This window comes from Berghia stephanieae, chromosome 3, assembly GCF_034508935.2.
Source record: "Berghia stephanieae isolate SIO BIC M18660-M18661 chromosome 3, UCSD_Bste_1.3, whole genome shotgun sequence".
Classification (NCBI taxonomy): Eukaryota; Metazoa; Mollusca; class Gastropoda; order Nudibranchia; family Aeolidiidae; genus Berghia; species Berghia stephanieae.
The window spans coordinates 106,246,233-106,271,111 of record NC_088362.1 but is presented as its reverse complement, the minus strand read 5'-3'; the positions used below and the strand labels follow the sequence as shown (position 1 = coordinate 106,271,111).

At 35.6% G+C, this 24,879-nt stretch overlaps 1 protein-coding gene across 4 annotated transcripts in view; it reads right to left on the bottom strand.

Moving 5' to 3' along the window:
- Positions 1–2,119: 2,119 nt before the first annotated feature.
- Positions 2,120–24,879, bottom strand: part of LOC144969087 (uncharacterized) — a 73,273-nt gene continuing 50,513 nt past the window's right edge. For all 4 annotated transcript variants that reach the window (XM_078908127.1, XM_078908125.1, XM_078908129.1 and 1 more), the window contains exon 3: positions 2,120–10,343. In XM_078908127.1, the coding sequence (XP_078764253.1) occupies positions 8,751–10,343 (1,593 nt within the window). In that variant the 3' untranslated portion in view covers positions 2,120–8,750. The remainder of the gene's footprint in view (positions 10,344–24,879) is intronic.

The window sequence follows — 24,879 nt, the reverse complement described above, 5'->3', positions numbered from 1 at the left end:
CAAAACTAAGCAATCCTATTCCAAGATAAAGACAGAAAGCAACTAGGAAAACATATAAGGGATAGAAGGCACAGCAAGTGACCTCCTGCCCACCGTGGGAGGTCAAAGGACCCCGCCCAGACATCGAGTTTCATAAGAAGTTTTAACCAGATACTACTACTACTACTACTACTACTACTACTACTACTACTACTACTACTACTACTAGTAGTAGTAGTAGTAGTAGTAGTAGTAGTAGTAGTAGTAGTAGTAGCGTATGGCTACACCTCCAAATTCATTTCGGCAACCCAGCTTCGAAAGTCTTCCTCCGCCCTTAGGATGGTCCCATAGCCACCTTTAAGTTTAGTAACTGGACAGTGGAGGACGATGTAATCGCTGGTCTCTGGGGCTGCCTGACATTTCCGACAGGTATCACTGTTTCCAAGTTTCCATCTGCACATATTTGATGCAGTTCTGCCATGTCCAGTTAAGAGGCGATTTGGGGAAACCCAGTATTTCCTGGCGTTACGGAATGAAGGGACTCTTTAATTGGATCTTTTATGTTTGCTCCTCTTGGTGTTTCCCTGTCCCACATTTCTCTCCAGATACTACATAATTACAAGAATATATGAATTGCCAAAAATGAAGCACGGTGCTTGACAGGTGAGTCTGCTATCTCAAAAATCGTCACGCCGCCACTCAGTACAACTGATAATAACTCTATATCGTTGTTTTTTTGTTTTTAAGGGTTCTACGGCGCTTGCAACACATTTAGGTCATATCTTCTTCTTCTAGGTTCCATGCCTGGTCCAGGCTTCGGATACTGCATGAATTATCTCTCTCCATTCCTCCCTGTCTCTTGCTTTTTTAAACAGCTCTTGGATTGTTAGGTTGGTGAAGCCCTTCAGTTGGTCTATGAGTGTTTTTCTTTGTCTCCCCCGGGCGCGTTTACCAGGTATTTTTCCACAAATTGCCAGGTATTCATTCTTATCTTTCCTTACTATGTGTCCGAAAAAGGATAGTTGTCGAACCGCTATTAAGGGCATTAGTTTCCTTTGTTGGTATGTTTGTTTTAGCACTTCTTCGTTCGTTTCGTGTGCAGTATACGATATTCTCTGCATCCTTCTCAAACACCACATTTCAAAAGCTTCAATGTTTTTTTGTGTTTCTGCATTTGTAGTCCAGCTTTCGAATCCGTATAACAAGATTGGCCACACGTAGCACTTCAAGACTCGGAATCTAATCCCGAACGACATCTGTTTGTTTTTCAAAATGGTCCCGAGGTCCATAAAGGCCTGTTTGGCTTGAGCTATTCTTGCTCGTATGTCTCGGTTACATCTTCCATCTGTTGTCACTATTGAACCCAGGTATTTAAAACTTTCTACGTTGGAAAGTTGCTCGCCGTGAATCGTTATATTGCAGGTGTTGTTGTTTTCGGGGTTTTTCTGTATTACCATGCATTCCGTTTTGGTGATATTCACTTCCATTCCCTTGGCTTCACTATCTACTACCACTTTGTCAACAATCTTTTGAAGTTGGATTTCTGATGTTGCAACGAGTACCGTATCGTCTGCGTATCTTATATTATTTATGTTTTGACCTCCTCATATCAGCGCCAGTAAAATGAAGAAAATGGGATGGTAAAAAGTTCTAGAATTACAATTAAAGCAGCCAAGAGAAAGTAAGACAAAAGGGAACTGGGAACAAATAGGGATCAGATGAAGATTCCAAGAGCATACCACCAATGTATTTAGTTTGAGATCACCTATAAGTCTCATCCGGACACAAGCACAAAATCCAACAAAGAGGAACACACTCAAATGCTTACATTATACACTGAAAATAACAAATATAATAATACATAACAGAGAGATGATTTACAAGGAAAAAAAACATCATCATCTCCAAAAACAATAACTATGCATTTGACTGTTTCCCTCCCAGCCAGGACTCCGGCCAGGGCCAGGACAAAACCAAGTAATCTCATTCCAAGACAAAGACAGAAAGCATGTTGGAAAACAGATATAAGGGGATAGAAGACAATAAGTACCCCCTGCCCACTATGGGATGTCAGGATCCCCACCGAGTAACTCTATATCCAGCAAGCCTCAATTCAAACCAATAAGTCAAAGACAGGGTATTGGAAAAAGAGAACAAATTTATTTATATAATATAATAAGTATAATAATAAAAATAATATAAGGATGTATTTTTTAAATAATATGTATCATGTAGTATGCACCCAAAATTAAATACATAATGTTTGGGAAAATAATATATTATTATAATATCAGCGAGGAAGATTTTTGCAAGAAGTGGGATGATCTTTAAGATCAGAAATAAATTACACACATTTGATTTTACGTATAGATACCGAATTCCTTTAAAATGCATAGAGAAACAATGAAAGAACGTGTTGGCAATTCATGTGAAGTCCTCATCGACAAGAGCTTCTATGCGATCATGAATTCATTTTTAAGGTTAATACGACGCTTACAACACATTTAAGTCATTTCAGCGCCAGCAAAAAGGAAGAGAATGAACTGGTAAAAAATCATTCTCGTTTTCCATGAAATGCATACGAGAAAAAGTAAGACAATGGGGAATGATTCAAGTAGAGAAACTATGCAGATTCCAAGAGCTCACCATCAGTGTGCATAGTTTGAAATCACCTAAAAGATAATCTAGACATAGGCACAGAATTCCACAAAGAGGAACAACACAAATGATTACAAACCATTATATTATTCAAAACAAAAAAATATATAACAGTACACAACATGAGGATGATTTACAAGTAAAAATGTATTTCCAAAAACTATGAGTATATTTTTGACTGTTTTTATCCCAGCCAAGGATTTCGGTCAGGGCTAAGAAAAAACAAACAGGTTCTCTCACTTTCATTCCAAGACAAAGATAGAAAGCAAGTTGTAAAACAGTTTTGGGGGGATAGAAGGCATAGCAAGTGGCCTCCCTGTCCGCAATGGGATGACAAAAGACCCCATCCAGAACTAATATGTGACCTAGTTTCAATCTGGTATTTACCCATGCAACTTTAAGTTTGTTTGTTTGTTATCGTTTGAGTTTAAGGGTTTTACGGCGCTTGCAACGCATTTAGTTTATATCAGCGCCAGTAAAAAGGAAGAAAATGGGAAAGCAAAAAGTTCTAGAATTATAATTAAAATACCCAAGAAAAGGTGGGACAAATAGGAATTGGTTCAAATAGGAAACAAATGTAGATTCCAAGAGCACACTATCAAAGTACTTTGTTTGAGATCAACTAAAAGTCTCATCCAGACACAAGCACAGGTCCCCTAGAAGAGGAATACACTCAAATATTTACAATTCAGATATAATACGTAAACAAAATATAAGACGATTTACAAGGGAAAAAATATCATCTCCCAAAACTATCTATACATTTGACTGTGTCCCTCTCAACAAGGGCATCCGGCCAGGGCCAGGACAAAACCAAGTAATCTCATTCCAAGACTAAGACAGAAAGCAAGTTGGAAAACATATGGGGAGATGGAAGACAGTAAGTACCTCCCTGCCCACTATGGGAGGGCAGGAACCCCATCCAGTAAATGTAACAGAAATGAAATGTATTTACAGAATACAAATAATTGTTCATTGTAATCTATCTGTTTTGTTATTTTCTCAATAAAACATATGAACAATGACCTGGCGCATTTCCATGGATTCATCGAGCCAAAGAGCTTTACAACGGTTATTCTTTTGCCTGTTATAGGGAACTACATTACCATTCCGTGTAGTAAAAGAAGACCTTGTATTTATTTTTACAATTTCCCGCACTGCCTGTAACTAGGTAGCCATTTACACCCGAGATAAACATGAAACAATTTTTAAAAAACCCAACAAAAAAAGAACAAATACAAAAAACAAATACAAAAAAAAAACAAAAAAAAAACAAACAAACAAACAAAAAACAAAAAACAAACATACAAAAAAAAACAAATAAAAAAACAAACAAAACAAAACATATAAAATCGACATCTCATATAATTTATATTAAATAGTATAATGTATAACATATCATGAATAAGAAACTTGTATTTACAAACAACAACATAAACTTGCATTTAAATATTCATCAAAGATTATGATAACGTTTGCTTTAGATAATCAAATCTTTATTAATGTTTTGATATTTTTACAAATAATGCACTTTGTAAAATATTCATTGCAGTTTAACATCGAATGCATACATGCTTTTATCTACGGTACCTACTTCCCTAACGGCAACTTATTCGGGCTAGGGCCTTAGGAAGAGAAAATTCACCTGTTCTGAGGACGAGAACAGAAAGATACTCGTACTTAGAAAGGAAAAAGGATATATATTATAATATATATATATATATATATATATATTGTAGTAAATTGTTCTTGTTAAAATAAAAAAAAAAGAGTTTTTGTCAGCGAAAGTAGATTACCCTTGTCAATCTCTATAATTTTTGTGGAAAATGGAGAGAAGATGTCAGAGCTAAATAAATAAGAAGTGTTCTATGATACAGTGTAAGAATATGCTTTTAAAAAAATACAAAAGTAAGTATTTTTTTTGGATATCATAAGGCAGCTTTTTTCTGTTATTCTCTCTCTCTCTCTCTATAATAACTAGCTCAGTGTAATACAAAAATCTTCATATTTGTACCAATTATTTCTAGCCGTGATAATTTAAATCATATCATATCATATCACACCCAAACACACACACACACACACACACACACACACACACACACACACATATATATATATATATATATATATATATATATATATATACATACATACATACATTAATTTCTGTCTTCCAGATCCATTCATCTCGAATCATTTTATATTTATCACAATCGAATATAGTCTCGTGTAGACAGAAATTTAAGTAGACATTCCGCAGTACAAAAAGTTATTGCAATTTTATGAAAGAATAGAATTCATATTTACAACAATGTTTAAAATTATTTATGTATGATGTTAAAACAACATTTTGAATGCTCAAAATCAAGTTGTTTAAATTCAAGGTTTGAGCGCTTTGCTCGTGCGCTCTTTCTTATTCCGCCATATGAAAAATATGTGCAATTATCCAAAAAGAAAGATTTTGCATGTTTTAAAAATTGTAAAATTTAACTTTGATAAATGCGCGCACCTCTGAAACGCACCTGTTGCATTCTAGAACATAATTCATTATTACATGCCCTTTTACAAACTCATATATCAAGATAACTGAAAAAGCGTTGAAATAATAAATTTCACTAATTTGTTGAAAGATGACGTAGAATAATTACAGTATATATTAAAGATCCAATTTTCAAGATAAGTATAGTGGCCCCCGAAAAGGTTGTTATCACAAAAGTTTAAATAATAATTATTTTTAAAGTATTGAATAAAATGTATTACGTTCTTTTCTAATTGTTTTATGCCACTCTGTGTAGATAATATACAAATTGTGTTCATTCACAGCGTCTTCATTTCGACGTACTAAAAACAGTAATTTTGTGATTTTGATTGTTCAAATTAATTACACCATATACAATTAATTATAGATAATCAAATCGTAAATTACACTTTATTCCGAGCTTCTATTCTCATTTCTTGTACAAGAACCAGGCCATTTTATAATAAATGATATCTTGACTTAATATCTTAATGGCTTAATGAACAGATAAGTTCAATACGAATCAAAAGATTATTGAAAAAGTAAGATTTTTACTCATTACACTTAAAAATCCTTAAAATAAATTATTGTGGAGTTATCCAGCTTTTATTCACTTTCATTTTGGTATCAAAACAATTCAAATGTAAATGGCAATGCGCTGCGTGGCAACGTTAGAATAAATATTAAATAAACATCCCATTAGTCATCCCCAAGAAGAATTTATTTTCGTGAAGGGTCCTTCTCCGGGAAATAATGGATTAATCCAGAACATTACGTTTCATTAGTTAATCAAGCAAACAGTTTTGACCCATCGTCAGCTATGAATTCAACCCATAAAGACTGTGCGTAGGTATTATGTCATCTAGCCAGTGAATGTCAACACTGATATCAAAGATGGCAATTTTATATTTGTACGTAACACCTATTGTTATTTTCGTTTAGTGAAAAAAAGTAAAAACTCGTTTGGAGTTTAGAAGCAATTCAAGGGCTTTAAATGGTATTTGAAAACTGGATATCATAAGTTATATCATGAGTCAATGGTGCTGTCGTCTGAAAATAAAATCAAATCCGTCTTTAATATTTTGGCTAGAAAATTCATCCTTCAAATATTGATCGATTCAAATGACTTCAATGAAGTACCAGATTTGAGATTTGTGACAAGATAAGCGTCATTTTAATGGATCGATATTTGAAGGACGAGTTTTCTGTCCTAAATTTAATAAAAATTCCTCCAGAGTACAGCAGAATAGAATAACCGAGTATTCCATCCACTAACAAATCACTCGTCTTTTCTCTGTCATTGTGGCAGAAATCTTTTAAATGATAAATAAATAAAAACTATAGAGCGCCAATCTCCATCGAAACTGTTCGGTAGCGCTGGACAAGAAATAGTTGAAGAATTTTGAGTTAAATATTACAATAAAGATATATTATCGACTGCTGATGCAATGGAATATTAGGAACGAGATTTTGAATTACTCAAAAAATTGTTGAAAATTTGAGCATTTTGATATAGAGCAATATCCACCAAACGTATGAATTCTAATCTATCGATATTTTAAGTAAAAGTTTTCTGTCAAAATTTTAAAAAGTGATTTGTGAGTGTATGGCATTTATAATGGTTCTATGGCTCAGATCTATTTGAAAATTATTTTGTCAAATTAGAGCATTGTTGTATTGACGTCATGAGAAATCCTCATATCCTCCACAATATGATTTCAATGTGATACAATTTCATACAAATTACACAGTTATGTTAAATATATTTCAATATGATATTGCTGAATAATGCCTTACAATTTATTTGTTGTATACAAAAATAATATAAACAATCAACATCATGAACATTTGTTAACGCATGAATCTAATATTATTGTAAACATGCTTTTAATTATTTACATTTTGTATATGTCATCCGTGGCTAGACAAACATCAGATCAATGTTTTGGTGTGGTAGAAAGTGACTTGTGGAATGGAACAGACATATTCTACACCCACAAGCTCAACTCGAGGACATGCTACTTAACGTCCCAGCAGATTCTAGAATATATTGATCAACAGAATAAGTCTATAGTTTTTTGACCAGTTGTATTTAAATTTTCACGTCTGGCGAGTTATAATAAAACCCATATATATATATATATATATATATATATATATATATATATATATATATATATATATATATAACGTAAACAGACTGTGAGGAATAGCTGCTGGATTTGAACGTTTGCCAAGCCACGTAAGAAATCCGTTTCAATCTGTCAACTGGAAGCCGATATCAAAGCACAACAATGTCATCAACAAATCCATGGAAATGGTTGGAAGATGTATGATCTGTACTAGGAGTTATGTGGAGTTATCCAGATTTTATTCACTTTCATTTTGGTATCAAAACAATTCAAATGTAAATGGCAATGCGCTGCGTGGCAACGTTAGAATAAAGATTAAATAAACATCCCATTAGTCATCCCCAGGAAGAATATCTTTTCGTTAGGGGTCCTTTTCCGGGAAATAATGGATTAATCCAGATGTCAGCTGCAGTGCAGCGCCGCAAAATGAATAAGGGCGACGGGATTTGCCCAAGGATGCTCAGCGGAGCTAGGGCAATCTGACTCGGACCCTTTTGGGTGCGAAGCAATAACGTTACCGCTGTGCCACATAGGCTCGTAATAGGGTAAAAGTCATTTGTGACACAAATCTGAAGAAACTTTTGGCAAAATTAATGCGTTCATTAAATCAGTGACTGCCATTCTTGGGCAAAAGTCGCATTTATTATAATTAACAATATACATAAACTGTACGTTTTTCTCTTCATAGAGACCTATACAAAATACATCCACAAATCTCCCTCGAAGGCAGAACTTGACGTTTGAAAACATCTCTTTTAACATTTTAGGAGTTGGAATATTATACAAGACAGGTCTGGTCAGAGTATACTCAGTATTGTTTATCTTGAGTGCCCATTTCCTGCGTCAGGAGAATCACTTGACAGTAATTTTAAATTCCTATTGACGGTTCATTGGCTTCCATCTGTGCTTGTGAATCTTTTCTGTGATAAATTTATCAGCAGCTAATCAAATTCATTTACTTTGAGGGAAAATATATGGGCTCTTCAGAAACCATAGGGCCCATTCTCCAAGAGAAGATATGGGAATAAGTAAGTCAGACAACCACAAGGTTGAACAGAGATGGTTGAAATCAGGTATGCATTATATTTCATACTGCTGTACTGTAATCTTTATTTATGTCAAACCCGTTTTCAAAGTTATGGAAGTTCACCGCAGCAAAGGACACGAACACAAATATTTTTTTCTCTCAATATTATCCATTACAATTCGTTTTGAACAAATATTAGCTCTCCGTGAAATTTAATTCGTTTAATTAGGAACTTTTTAAAACGTAAGATTTTTACTCATTACACTTAAAAATCCTTTAAAAATTATTTTTGATTTTACAATTTTATCCAAAACTTAATATCATCCAAATATCGCAGTCGTAGTCACCCATGATGAACATAATATGAGCTTAAACGCCTCCGCTGCAGTTGTTTTATTAACAAGGCTAATTTGTAACTCCATTTTCTTTTATCTCATTGATAGCCCGACGTTGGTCTCCAAGAAGAATTAAGGACGTGAGTGCTACTCCCATAACCAGAATTGGGGCGCCCTACAGAGTTAGCGAGAAAACTTGGTGATTGAGACCTTCCAAGGTTCCCCATTTCTCTGATATTTCTTTGCGTGTGGGGACTTACGGAACCCAAAGCCATCTCACTACGAATAAGTTCCGGTGGCATACTTCGTGTTAGGTTAGGCTGACGGAAGCGCTGTTGTTGTTGGGATGCACGAAGTTTGACGTCATTGGTATCGTCTTCAAGGTAATCTGCTGGGGGATAGTCAATTCTCGGGGACACAGAAACCATCGGTTTGTTCATGTTTTGATGCAAACTGTTGTTATTGTTGTTGAGATGAGGATGTTGGGTATTGTTTATGTGCATATTGTTCATGGGAGCGTTCAGATTATTTCCGTTCATCTTCATAGATGAACTTAAGTTGTGTTGCTTTTTCATCGGTTTGGCATAGATGTCATTGGGTTCAATGATATGAGTTGGATGGACGCCATCGCTGCTCTCTGGATTGTAAATTTGAATATTGCTTGTATCAAAAGCATCGTCTGAATGCTGGCTTTTTCTAGAACCATCGCTGAAACCAGAGTTGTAAGAATTCTGCCTGACCAAGTGAGCCTGGGGTCCTATAAATTTACCGATTTGTGGACTTGCAGGAGGGCTCAAAGCGTTTTTGATTGGGTGAACAAGTCCCATGGGCGGTGTGCTAGGAGTCGAAGAGGGGCTGGATCTAAAACCGTCGCTATTCAGAGAAAGATTCAGCACATCTCTATTTGCAATGCCTTGTTGATGTTGAAGTAAGTCTCTGTTAGTAAGGGGTCCCGATTCCGACATAGGCGAGTTTAGATCAACACCGCTCTCCGTAGAAGCAATACGGCCTTTTACTTCGGACTCTGGCGTAGTGGTAGCTCGATCCCCAACGATGCTCATGTTCAGACAACGACGTCTGTTGGCTTGCTCAACATTTCCATGGGCTCTGCTTATAGTGTCATAGTCTTTAGGAGGTAAAAGAATAGGATCCTTTTTTATCTGCAGTCGATACTTCAACTCGTCCGTCACGTTATCGAATTCCTGAACATCAACAAGACTTTGGAGATCTGCGTCGATGTCGTCTTGACTGAAATTAGCGACACGGTCTTCGTCACTGTAGGCGCTGGATGTACCAGAGCCGGTAGTGTGTGGTTCGCTCATCCCGTCAGATGAAGTAAGTCTTGGGTCGTCAATCTCTCCCTTGTTAGCAAGATCAATTTCAATTCTTTTGATTCTATCAGCGTTGGCTTCAACAACACGTGCCATTTCCTGGTAGAAGGTGCTGGCAGTGGTCGGGCCGTCAAAGCGGTAGACGTGAACGTGGATATATCGGTCGGTTCTAGGCATGTAACCAAGATAGATACAAGCGACAATGTCGTCCTGTTGCTGTTCGTGTGATCGACCCATGTGAGGGGCATGGTAGACATACGTGATGTCTCGTCCAGGGATCGTGGGGAACTTGATTTTCTTGATGAAGCGTTTCTTTTTGTCTTCAATATCCTGGGAGATCTTGAGCTCTTTGCGAGTTGCCTGAGGAATGGATGAGAGAAAATATAACATTAATATATTTTCAAGAAGAAACACGAGATTTAAAGGAAAACGATAAATTGGTTTAAGATTTTGAAAATGATTAGAGAATCCAATAATTATCAAAGGCAGTTATCAACATGCTTAAGTCCTTAAAACAGTTTAATATATATATATATATATATTATTATATTATATTATATATATATATATTGTATAACCTGGAAATATATTTGCTAAGCAAAGGACAAAGGCTAGAGAATGAAATTTTTCTTTTATTAGAATAGATTACAACATTTTGTGTCAGTTTCCATTATAAATATGTTAAATTTACAAGATGAATATGTCGCAAGACAGGTGCCAATCCATTTTACCCTAGAAATAGATTCACTATCAATGAGAGAGAAGAGAGAGAGAGAGAGAGAGAGAGAGAGAGAGGGAGAGGAGAGGGAGAGGGAGAGGGAGAGAGAGAGAAAGAGAGAGAGGAGAGAGAGGAGAGAGGAGAGAGGGAGAGAGAGGGAGAGAGAGGGAGAAGGAGAGAGAGAGAGAGAGAGGAGAGGAGAGAGAGAGGAGGAGAGGGAGAGGAGAGAGAGAGAGAGAGAGAGAGGAGAGGAGGAGATGGAGAGGGACGGAAGAGAAGAGGAGACGAGGTGAGTGGATAGAGAGATAGACGTGGAGAGAGAGAGGGAGAGAGGAGATAGAAAGAGAAAAGAGGAGGAGTAAGAGAAGGAGGAGGAGAGAGGAGAGGGAGAGAGAGAGGAGAGAGAGGGGAGAGAGAGAGGAGAGAGGAGAGGAGAAGAGGGAGAGGAGAGGAGAGAGGAGAGAGGGAGAGAGAGAGGAGAGAGAGAGGAGAGGGAGAGAGAGAGGAGAGAGGAGAGAGAGGGGAGGAGAGGGGAAGAGAGACAGAGAGGGAGGAGGGGGATAGAGATAGAGAGAGGAGACGAGAGAGAAAGGGGAGAGGGAGAGAGAGAGGGAGAGAGAGACAGAGGGAGAGAGAGAGGGAGAGGAGACAGAGGGAGAGAGGGGGGATAGAGATAGATAGAGAGAGACAGAGAGAGAGAGAAAGAGAGAGAGACAGAGAGGGAGAGAGGGAGATAGAGAGATAGATAGATAGAGAGAAAGAGAGAGAGAGAGAGGAGAGAGAGAGGAGAGAGAGAGAGAGAGAGAGAGAGAGAGAGATTTTTTTTCTTTTTTTTTTTCGGACGTACTCAAGATCATAATGTCAACTGAGGTTGCCAGTTTTGGCAATCATTAAGTTAAATTTTGAGCATTTAGACTTGTTTGGCATCGAAAAGTTTGTCATATCTTTCTTATCGCAAATATCATGAACATAGAACAAAACCTATATCTTGTCAATTTTGCGAGTAAAAAAAGAAACGAGTAACAATCCAATCGCGATGTTTTTCCAAGGCCATGAGAGAAGAAATTAGGAATTTAATTTTGGCACCTTTCTTGACATATTTGGCGTTTTGTCTAGAACTTTACAATTTGAAAAGACGAAAACTTATTCAGTTATAGTTTCAATTCACTTATCTCTATATACTTTTTATTACTTTATTTACAACTGAAAATACTCTCATGAAAAGTTACTTAAATTGCTCAAATGAACGCTTTTGTAATATGTTAATATATTGCACATAACATAATAACGAAGCGATTGATATACATGGGTGATAAAATACCGAAGAGACATTTTTATAGAAATACTACAATGGGGGCCATTCCTGGCAGAGAACACGCATAATGAAATTCTTTTATCGAAATACAAAGTGCAATACGAAGGAAAAAGAAGAAGAAGAAGAAGAAGAAGAAGAAGAAGAAGAAGAAGAAGAAGAAGAAGAAAAAGAAGAAGAAGAAGAAGAAGAAAAGAAGAAGAAGAAGAAGAAGAGAAGAAGAAGAAGAAGAAAGAAGGAAAGAAGAAGAGAGAAGAAAGAAGAAGAAGAAGAAGAAGAAGAAGAAGAAGAAGAAGAAGAAGAGAAGAAGAAGAAAGAAGAAGAGAAGAAGAAGAAGAAGAAAGAAGAAGAAGAAGAAGAAGAAGAAGAAGAAGAAGAAGAAGAAGAAGAAGAAGAAGAAGAAGAAGAAGAGAAGAAGAAGAAGAAAGAAGAAAGAAAAGAAAGAAGAAGAAGAGAAGAGAAGAAGAGAAGAAGAAGAAGAAGAAGAAGAAGAAGAAGAAGAAGAAGAAGAAGAGAAGAAGAAGAAGAAGAAGAAAGAAGAAAGAAGGAAGAAGAAGAAGAAGAAGAAGAAGAGAGAAGAAGAAGAAGAAGAAGAAGAAGAAGAAGAAGAAGAAGAAGAGAAGAAGAAGAAGAAGAAGAAGAAGAAGAGAAGAAGAAGAAGAAGAAGAGAAGAAGAAGAAGAAGAGAAGAAGAGAAGAAGAAAGAAGAGAAGAAGAAGAAGAAGAGAAGAAGAGAAGAAGAAGAAAGAAGAAGAAGAAGAAGAAGAAGAAGAAGAAGAGAAGAAGAGAAGAAGAAGAAGAAAGAAGAGAGAAGAAGAAGAAGAAGAAGAAGAAGAAGAAGAAGAAGAAGAAGAAGAAGAAGAAAGAGAGAAGAAGAAAGAAGAAGAAGAAGAAGAAGAAGAAGAAGAAGAAGAGAAGAAGAAGAAGAAGAAGAAGAAGAAGAAGAAGAAGAGAAGAAGAAGAAGAAGAAGAAGAAGAAGAAGAAGAAGAAGAAGAAAGAAGAAGAAGAAGAAGAAGAAGAAGAAGAAGAAGAAGAAGAAAGAGAGAAGAGAAGAAGAAGAAGAAGGAAGAAGAAGAGAAGAAGAGAAGAGAAGAAGAAGAAGAAAGAAGAAGAAGAAGAGAAGAAGAAGAAAGAAGAAGAGAAGGAAGAAAGAAGAAGAAGAAGAAGAAAGAAGAAGAAGAGAGAAGAGAAGAAGAAGAAGAAGAAGAAGAAGAAGAAGAAGAAGAAGAAGAAGAAGAAAGAAGAAGAGAAGAAGAAGAAGAAGAAGAAGAAGAAGAAGAAGAAGAAGAAGAAGAAGAAGAGAAGAAGAAGAAGAAGAAGAAGAAGAAGAAGAAGAAGAAGAAAGAAAGAAGAAGAGAAGAAGAAGAAGAAGAAGAAGAAGAAGAAAGAGAGAAGAAGAAGAAGAAGAAGAAGAAGAAGAAGAAGAGAAGAAAGAAGAAGAAAGAAGAAAGAAGAAGAAGAAGAAGAAGAAGAAAGAAGAAGAAGAAGAAGAAGGAGAAGAAAGAAGAAGAAGAAAAGAAGAAGAAGAAAGAAGAAGGAGAAGAAGAAGAGAAGAAGAAGAAAAGAGAAGAAGAAGAAGAAGAAAGAAGAAGAAGAGAAGAAGAAGAAGAAGAAGAAGAAGAAGAAGAAGAAGAAGAAGAAAGAAGAAGAAGAAGAAGAAGAAGAAGAAGAAGAAAGAAGAAGAAGAAGAAGAAGAAGAGAAGAAGAAGAAGAAGAAGAAGAAGAAGAAGAGAAGAAGAAGAAGAAGAAGAAGAAGAAGAAGAAGAAGAAGAAGAAGAAGAAGAAGAAGAAGAAGAAGAAGAAGAAGAAGAAGAAGAAGAAGTGTCAATTACATTGTAGATTTAAATGATTTGAACTGAATGATTATGCATAGATTTGTGATAAAGGAGCGCTTTGAGGTTTATAAATGGGATGATTAACTATCCATCATTATAATCAATTTAAATGGATAAATAAACCAACAGCTTCGCAATAAAATGTAATTATCCACAAAATGTATCGTAAAAAAGCAAAATTTATGTTCAAATTTCCAATGAAAAATGATTGGTTGTAGACATGACAGTAAAAAAACTTGACATATTGAAAATAAAATCATGAACACGAGCTAAAACATGACAGAAAAAAACATACCTTAAACATTTTTAAAAAAACGCATGTATACAAGCTAAGATTGTAGATATGGGAGACAAATACACTACCATTCAATATTTGAAAAAAAAAAAACACAATTCGAGTCTGCTTCACAAGTTCAATAAATCTTAAACATTGGTTTTAATGTCGGATATTTGCACAGAGAAGCCCCTGACATGCGAGCGTTCAAAAGCAATGCATCGCATTTCAAAGAGACATAAAAGGAATATGAATGCATTCATTAACATTATGTAAATTTCAATTACCCCAAACGATCTACAAATGTCCTTAAAATAAGACAAGCTTGTTATAACAACCTCACGTATTGTGATTACAAAATTATGAACCTTTTTTTTATCTCTACAACCGTTCACGCATTCAATGGGCAATAAATCCATACGTATGGCAAAGGAAATCGTTAAAAACTATTAAAAAATTATAGTCGGACCAGGAGGAGGGACAAGGAAGATGTCTGTTTATCTTTAACAATAATATTATGGTAATTAAACTGGACAACTAAAATAGTAGGCGGTTTGATATTAATGTTGAAATGAAGCTTAATTAAAAATCGCGACTGGAAGTTATAAATTTATATCAGAGAACCTTGCAACATTTCGGGCATAATGTGAAAATACACGTTAAAAAAATTTGGTCAGAAAACTCGTCCTTTAAATATCAATCGATTAAAATGACCTTCTTCTTGTAAAAAAGCCTCTCAAACCTAAGACTTCCCTTTAAATGTAAAGACATTAATTGACCCTCATCTAATACCCCCCCCCCAAAAAAAAAAACAAAAAAAAACAACAAAAAACAAAACAAGAAAAGGGTCATTTTATTCGACCCGATATCTAAAGGACGAGTTTTCTGGCCAATTTTTAAAGACTCTTTTTATTTTTTCAAATCATGGTAGACTTATAGGCCATTTTAAAGTCATACGATGGAATGGACTATGACCTTTAGAATTAAAATGATGAGAATCGGGCAGAGTTAGGAAATAACAAAACACCTTCTCCTCAACAGAGTTATCTATATTGGATTCACCTCTAGTCAGTCACAAATGGGGCTGCTCTTTCTTCCGATTGCATTCCACCAAACCTAGGTGGACCAATTTGCAAGGTCTGATAACCGAACGCAATTATGGGCTTTCTTTAACATTGTTGTAATGGACAATATTTTGCGTTGGTTTTACAGCATTTCCATTACAACAATGAGCCCATAATAATTTGGGTTATCAGACCTGCCAGTATGTACACTCCGCACCCAACCATTCATAGGCTATGGATTACTATCTACCTCAGATCTTCATTGAGAAATGGTTGCATGCATGAGTTCCTCAATTCATTTTGAATATTTCAAGTTGCAGTTGTTCCAAATCTTAAAGTTTCTAACTATAGATTTAAATCTCGTTATGGTTGAGTTGCTTTTATGCAAGGTGTCAGTTGAGAGCAATTATAAATCTAAATTTCCTTATCACATTATTGTTAGATTTCTCTACTCTGACACATCGTTCTTTTAAATTTTGGACAGATCATTATTTACTGCGAATACCAATGAATTAACATGACCTTCAACTTGTAAAAAGTTCTAAACCTGAGACTTCTTTGGAGTCCTTTGTTTATTTTTTTTAAGGTTGAAAAACTGAGGGTCGTCTAAAATTATCAATATTGGCGTTGAAATATATCTGACCAAAACGAAAAAAAAGGCGTTTCATCAGTGTACGCCTAAACTCGCATTTATTATAATTTCTAGTGTCTAGACATCTCATGAATGTTCACTGGGTTGTTTTTTTTTGAATGCCTTTTAAATGAGATCATGAATGACGTATTTTCCTCTATTTGTGTTTTGTTACTGGGCATTAATTAGTGATGTAAAATTTGTGGCAAAACACGCTAGAAACAATGACCAATTCCTATTCAAACGAGGGGGGGGGGGGGGGGATTTGATGTAATATATAACTTATGACGCCATTCTCCTGTTTTTTGTTCCCATTGTGATTATCGATTTAAATGAAAGGAAATAAACTTAGACAGTTCCTACTTCTAATATATACAGTCTTGAAATAAATCCTACAGAAGACAAAATATTTCTCCGAAAATTATTTTAAAAAAAAGATCACTCGCATCGCAATATAGCCCTCACAAAGAGGTGTTCAATCAAGGTCCAGGCAAAGCAAGTTACTCCAGTCCAGGACAAAGACAAAAGCCAAAGCAAGAGGGACAATGTGTAGAAGACCATACCTGTCTTCCTCTTCTAGCTTATCCCGCATTTTGCAGGGTTGCCATAATGACTGCCACATCTCCATACATCTCTATTCATAGCATCATCTTCCTCCAAGGCCAATTATTTCATATCGTCTTTTACCCTATCCAACCACCTAGTCTTTGGGCGTCCCTTTTGTCTCTTTCCCGCTATTTGTATATCCAACACTTTCCTTCCTACGTATACGTCCTCTCTCGTCTCTGAACATGTCCGAACTATTTCAATCTATCTTCTATCTTTATTGATACATTCATCACTTCAGTCAACCCTCGAATTCGTTCATTTATCACTTTATCATTTCTTGTCCTGCATACCATAGAAGACCATAGCCAGTAATCTCCATCAATCCCCGGCAAGCATGTATTGCAAGCTAGGCAAACATAAAAAAACTGAACTTTATATAGCGCAATATCCACTAAATGTGCTCAAAGCGCTTTACAAGGGGTACCTGGTCAACAGCAACATTTAACATGGAGAACGGAACATGCCGCCTGTTAGGCGATATTACAATTTTTTGGACAGAGATAACGCCGTTAACGGACAGGTACTCATTTTACACCTGAGCACGGGGAGAGAATGTGAGTAAAGAGCCTTTCCAAGGACTCAACTATGCGCCGAGCGAGAGGCTCGAACCCAAGAGCTTCCGATCCGAAAGCGAGTGTCATACCACTAGATCACATAGCCGCACATACAATGCCGTAACTATAAAGAAAACAACACATTTTTAAAAACGGTGGCCGGGAAACTCGTTCTTCAAAGATCGATCGAGTAAAATGACCAACACCACGTCAAAAACTCTGAGATCAGGGACTTCAATGATAATTCATGATATCCAAGGTTTGGAGAGTTTGGGACTAGTTTTGGGTCCATTTCTGGTCATAAATTTGAAAACGTGTTTTTATTTTTTTTCGGAGCAAAGAAGTATAAGAAGTGAATGATTGCCATATATAAATATAAATCAAACTCACACACATATATGCATACACACACACACATGCATACAAACACACACATACACACTAAATCACACACATACAAAATGAAACACACTAAACCAAAATTATGATCCCAAACCCGGACACAGGTTTACGTGGTGTTTTATATTGATGGAATCTATCACAACGTTGCCCATTCAACCGTGTCCAGACAACGAATTGTTTTGTTGTTCATTGACAAAACGCTTTTTAAAATTTTGGCAAGAAAACTTTTACTTGTAAATATCAAATATTTTGACATACACCCCCCCACCCCTTCCTTCCCAACATGCCAAATACCCTCAAACCCGATAATTGTCAAAGTCTCAATTCACAGTCTTATTAATTGTCAAAGTCTCAATTCACAGTCTTATTAATTGTCAAAGTCTCAATTCACAGTCTTATTAATTGTCAAAGTCTCAATTCAAGTCTTATTATTGTCAAGTCTCAATTCACAGTCTTATTAATTGTCAAAGTCTCAATTCACAGTCTTATTAATTGTCAAAGTCTCAATTCACAGTCTTATTAATTGTCAAAGTCTCAATTCACAGTCTTATAATTGTCAAGTCTCAATCACAGTCTTTTAATTGTCAAAGTCTCAATTCACGTCTTATTAATTGTCAAAGTCTCAATTCACAGTCTTATTAATTGTCAAAGTCTCAATTCACAGTCTTATTAATTGTCAAAGTCTCAATTCACAGTCTTATTAATTGTCAAAGTCTCAATTCACAGTCTTATTAATTGTCAAAGTCTCAATTCACAGTCTTAATAATTGTCAAAGTCTCAATTCACAGTCTTAATAATTGTCAAAGTCTCAATTCACAGTCTTATTAATTGTCAAAGTCTCAATTCACAGTCTTATTAATTGTCAAAGTCTCAATTCACAGTCTTATTTAAATTGTCAAAGTCTCAATTCACAGTCTTATTAATTGTCAAAGTCTCAATTCACAGTCTTATTAATTTCAAAGTCTCAATTCACAGTCTTATTAATTGTCAAAGTCTCAATTCACAGTCTTAATTAATTGTCAAAGTCTCAATTCACAGTCCTTATTAATTGTCAAAGTCTCAATTACAGTCTTATTAATTGTCAAAGTCTCAATTCACAGTCTTATTATTGTCAAAGTCTCAATTCACAGTCTTAATAATTGTCAAAGTCTCAATCACCAGTCTTAAAATGTCAAAGTCTCAATTCACAGTCTTATTAATTGTCAAAGTCCAATTCACAGTCTTATTAATTGTCAAGTCTCAATTCACAGTCTTAATAATTGTCAAAGTCCAATTCACAGTCTTATTAATTGTCAAAGTCTCAATTCACAGTCTTATTAATTGTCAAAGTCTCAATTCACAGTCTTATTAATTGTCAAAGTCTCAATTCACAGTCTTAATAATTGTCAAAGTCTCAATTCACAGTCTTATTAATTGTCAAAGTCTCAATTCACAGTCTTATTAATTGTCAAAGTCTCAATTCACAGTCTTAATAATTGTCAAAGTCTCAATTCACAGTCTTATTAATTGTCAAAGTCTCAATTCACAGTCTTATTAATTGTCAAAGTCTCAATTCACAGTCTTATTAAAACTCTAGTGTCAAAATGTTATAAAGCCGAGATTGCTTTTAAAAAACAACTTCGGGATCGTTTTGATCTCGAAATCAATTAAATAATATGATCAAAGCCGTCGTTCAAAGGCATTAGGCCAGTGGAGCCGAAGTTTTACCCGGTTTCTATAACGTGAAACGTACAAAAGCAGTTGCTTGCTACTCATTAGATAGGATGCTAGTCTATCACAAGGCACTAGTCTATCACAAGGTACTTTCCGACAGATTTAACATATCCAGCTACCCAATGACTGCTGGGTGGACAGGGTGGGAGATCAGAAAAATAAAACAAATCTCGAATTCAACCCGAATTCATCCCAATCCCTTTGCGTTCATGTGAGGCGATTGCTTCACTAACTGAGCTATCGCCCCCTTACAAATATGGTGTAGTGTAAATGTCGCTGCTCGAAGCTCGAAGAAATTAATAATAACGTGAAGTTGAATGTAAGCTTCAATTTAATTACAAAAACAGATCATATGAACGTTTCGGGTTTCCCCTTTATCAACAAAACAGGATGAATGAAATACCACAGATGAATGAGATGATGTGGTAGTGGCGTAGTTAAGATGAATGATTCATCAACTACCACATCATCTCATTCATCTGTGGTGTTTCAATCATCCTGTTTTGTTGATAAAGGGGAAACCCGAAACGTTCATTTGATCTGTTTTTGTAATTAAATTGAGGCTTACATTCAACTTCACCTTACAAATATGGTGTAAAAAGTAAACCCGTTTTCTGACCAAAATAAAGTAAAAGCCTTTTGCCATTGAGCGGCACGGCAGTTACAGCAAGGGCTACAAGTTATAATGGTGCATACACGAAACACAAAGCCACAGGCGTAAATAAACCATTAGACATGTTTTGCCTTCATCGATCACCTATCAGCTTCTCTTTAACAATCACAATTGATGCTATGCGTTAAGGTAAAATACTCAAAACATCTGCCAGTCGGATATGATGGTGATAATAATAATAATAATAATAATAATAATAATAATAATAATAATAATGATAATAATAATAATAATATAATAATATTAATAATAATAATAATAATATATAATATAATAATAATAATAATAATAATAATAATAATAATAATAATAATAATAATAATAATAATATAATAATATATAATAATAATAAATCAATAATAATATATAAATTTGTGAAAAGTTGAAAACGTCAAAACGATGTAACTGTGTAAGCTTAGCTTGAAGTCTTTTTGATAGATTGATGTCAATACTAATAACTAAACAGGCTGTCTAAAAAACTACAACTCAGAGGTTAGTGACGTCAGCTTCGTTCCTTCTATAGGGAACAAAAGTGTGATGTCAAATTACTGGTTCCAATCTCCTTAGATGTGTAATACCAGTCCTCCAGACGACTGGATACGTACAGTGTGTAACTGGTCTTCTGGTTTCAGAGTGATGCCATCTTATGATATTATTGATGACGATGGTGATGATGATGATGATGATGATGATGATGATGATGATGTTGATGATGATGATGATGATGATGATGATGATGATGATGATGATGATGATGATGATGATGATGATGTTGATGTGATGATGATGATGATGATGATTGATGATGATGATGATGACGATAATAATTATGATGATGAGGAAAAATAGTCATGATGAATGGCGATGACATAAAAACGTTTTTTGTTTTTTTTTTCTTTTTTCTAAAGAAGTACGCAATGGTTACTCACAAGAACACGACTCGTCGCGTCAATAATATTTGAACGACTTGTATCTAGACTTGTTTTCATTGTATCGGCAAACAAAAAATGTGAGTGACCTTATATATATATATATATATATATATATATATTATTATTTAAAATATTTACCACAATGTTTGGGGCAGTCTACATCGATGTTTCAGGCTTAATTGCCATGGCAAATTAAGCCTGAAACATCGATGTAGACTGCCCCAAACATTGTGGTAAATATTTTAAATAATAATTCACTCCATTACTACATGTCGAGCACTTTTCGTACCATATTTGTATCAAACACGATTCAATATATATATATATATATATATATATATATATATATATATATATATATATAAAAGAGAGAGGAGAGAGAGAGAGAGAGAGAGAGAGAGAGAGAGAGAGAGAGAGGAGGAGGGGTGGTGGGAGAAGGGGAGATAATAGACGTGCGGACATAATCCAGAGTATATTCTGTAAATAAGGATAGAATTCATAGCCTGATAAAAGAGACGACCAGCTACTTGAGATTGCGTCGATTTCTATAAGACATTCAAAACATAGGGGTGATAAGACGGAGCTCTAAGTACTATTAATCCGGCTAACTACTATGTCACCATAGTCTTATCAAAGGCCTCTAATACTGTATTGAGTACCTAGGATATCTGACCGAGAGGCAACTATTACAGTCTGTTGAAAAAAACCCCAAAACATCCGGTACTGCATTGAGCAACACACATGCCGGTCAAATTGATTTCGTCGGATAAGTCGAATATTCATGGCTATGTGGTCTTGTGGTATGACACTCGCTTTCGGATCGGAAGGTCCTGTGTACGATCCTCGATTGGCGCATAGTTGAGTCCTTGGAAAAGACTCTTTACTCGATTCTCTCACCGTACTCAGGTCTAAAATGAGTACCTGGCCGTTGACAGCGTTGTCTCTGTCCGAAAAAAATTGTAATATCGCCTAACAGGCGTCATGTCCCGTCCCACATGTGAAATGTTGCTGTTGACCAGGGACCCCTTTTAAAGCACTTTGAGCACATTTAATGGATATTGCGCTATATAAAGCTAATAATGATAAGACGGAGCTCTAAGTACGATTAATCCGGCTAACTACTATGCCACCATACGTCTTATCAAAGGCCTCTAATACTGTATTGAGTACCTAGGATATCTGACCGAGAGGCAACTATTACAGTCTGTTGAAAAAAACCCCAAAACATCCGGTACTGCATTGAGCAACACACATGCCGGTCAAATTGATTTCGTCGGATAAGTCGAATATTCATGGCTATGTGGTCTTGTGGTATGACACTCGCTTTCGGATCGGAATGTCCTGGGTTCGATCCTCGCTCGGCGCATAGTTGAGTCCTTGGAAAAGACTCTTTACTCACATTCTCTCACCATACTCAGGTGTAAAATGAGTAGGACCTGGCCGTTGACAGCGTTGTCTCTGTCCGAAAAAAAGTGTGAGATCGCCTAACAGGCGGCATGTCACGTCTTACATGTTAAATGTTGCTGTTGACCAGGGACCCCTTGTAAAGCGCTTTGAGCACATTTAGCGCCCTATCTAAGCACCTTTGAGTGGAAGTGTACCCTTTATAAATCTCTTTATTTATTATTTATTATCAATTGACAAAAGCCACAATCTCACGTTTATGGTCAATCTAAAGTTAAATTCACTATTTTGTATCGGCTTCATCCCGATAATAACTCAATATATTTCCGTTTTGAGTTAATAGGTCACGTTTTGTCAGCTCAGACATGGAGAGAAAATAGTTATAGATCATCTCTCAATAACATCACCAGATTTTGAATACGTACGTACGAATTTTGCTAATTTGCCCAAATGGTGTTAGACTGTACATAATAAAACACACAAAAAAAAACAACAAAAAAACAAACTTGAGCTTTTATATAGCTCAATATCCACTAAACGTGCTCAAATCGCTTCACAAGGTTCCCTGGCCAACAGCAACACATAACATGTAAGACGAGACATAACGCTTGTCAGGCGATATTACAAATTTTGTACTCATTTTACACCTGAGTACGGTGAGAGAATGTGAGTAAAGAGCCTTCTCCAAGGATTCAACTATTTGCCGAGCGAGGCTCGAACCCAGGACTTTCCGATCCGAAAGCGAGTGTCATACCACAAGCCCACATAGCCGCACAGTTAAGCATTCAACAGGGCCTGTCCATGATATAGCCAATGGGAACTTTAAGGTTAATAACCCTGATTTTGGCAGGCCATTGAGATAATCTAAGTTAGCGTTTAATGTTCTACGGCTATTTGGTCTTGTGGTATGACCCTCGCTTTCGGATCGGAAGGTCCTGGGTTCGAGCCTCGCTCGGCAAATAGTTGAGTCCTTGGAAAAAGCTCTTTACTCGCATTCTCTAACCGTACTCGGGTGTAAAATGAGTACCTGGCCGTTAACAGCGTTGTCTCTGTCGGAAAAAAATGTAATATCGCATAGCAGGCGTCATGTTTCGTCCTACATGGGACCTCCATGTAAAGCGCTTTGAGCACGTCTAGTGGATATTGCTGCGCTATATAAAAGCTCGACATTTTTCTTTTTTTTTTTTTCTAGTAATAGATGATATGCTTTTAGGTCTTTTCCTAGCATATACTTTATAAATATTCGATCTTTGTGAGAGTGGGCTTTATGCTATGCACGCATATTAACTATTAAATTTTAGGATTTAAAAAACAATGAAATTCGCAGTTATCAAATTCGGTGTAGACCTAGCTATCTCTAATTTTATACTACTTTGAAATTTTAGATCATAAATTAATATAAAATGGAGTTAAAATGAGATGAAAAAAAGACCCTCTACATTTGGCTTAAATCCATTTCTTAACAAAACAGCGTAAGAGGGGACAAAGGACCAAAATAATCTAGTGAAACTCAGATGAAAATAACCCTAGCAAAAACAACACCAACCCCAAATAAGTATATATATATATATATATATATATATATATATATATATATATATATATATATATATATATATATATATTATATTATTGCACATTTAATGCAGTGCTGTTGTGGAAAATAACATTTATCTTTTGTATTTGTTGAAATAGACATAATATTAAAATAAGGATTGTTTATATATATTTCTTTTTTTTCTCATAATGCTGGTTCTTTGTATCATAGCGCCACAAGGGATGGACATACATGTAAGCTACACAATGACAATAATATCATTGTTGCATTCTTTTCAGTTTGTAATTCCTGTGGCATTGTATTTCTGTCGTTCATTAACAAAACGCATTTTTCATTTTTTTTTTTTGGTTCTAAAATATTTCACTGCAAAGAAGTCTCCAGTTTAATCATTCTTGGGAGACTGGGAATAAGTTATTTACATAGCTTTACATGGATAAACTATGAAGTAAAAAATAATGTGTTGTTCTTCGGTAGACTTGTTTTACAAATGCAACAATCAGTAGATATGCATTACTCCATAATAAGTCGGTGAGAATCATACATTTGTCATTTTAATTACTTTATAACACCTATCAGTCCAACACCCTCTCTCTCTCTCTCTCTCTCTCTCTCTCTCTCTCTCTCTCTCTCTCTCTCTCTCTTTCTCTCTCTCTCTCTCTCCCTCTCTCTCTCTCTCTCTCTCTCTTTCTCTCCCCCCCCCGCCCCCCAAGGAAACACACGTTGATGGCAGATCCTTATCTTGCTATCTGTTCCTGTGACAGGTTCGCCCAAACGAAGACCTATCTGTCATAGCAGCTAAGTATCCATTCTTATACCTCGTTGACATTGATAAACTGCTGAAATATGTACCCTTGTCCTGGATCCTATTCTTGGTTTTATTGTGGCAGAGAAAAATATGACAATTTTCTTTCGATCCATACATCATTTTATCTATCTTCCTATCTATCTATCTATCTATCTATCTATCTATCTATCTATCTATCTATCTATCTATCTATCTATCTATCTATCTATCTGTATGTCTATCTATCTATCTATCTATCTATCTATCTATCTATCTATCTATCTATCTATATATCTAGAATATTTACCACAATGTTTGAGACAGTCTACATTCAAACATTGTGGTAAATATTCTAAATAATAATAATTCGCTCCATTACTGCATGTCGAGCACTTTTCGTACCATATTTGTATCAAACACGATTCAATATCTA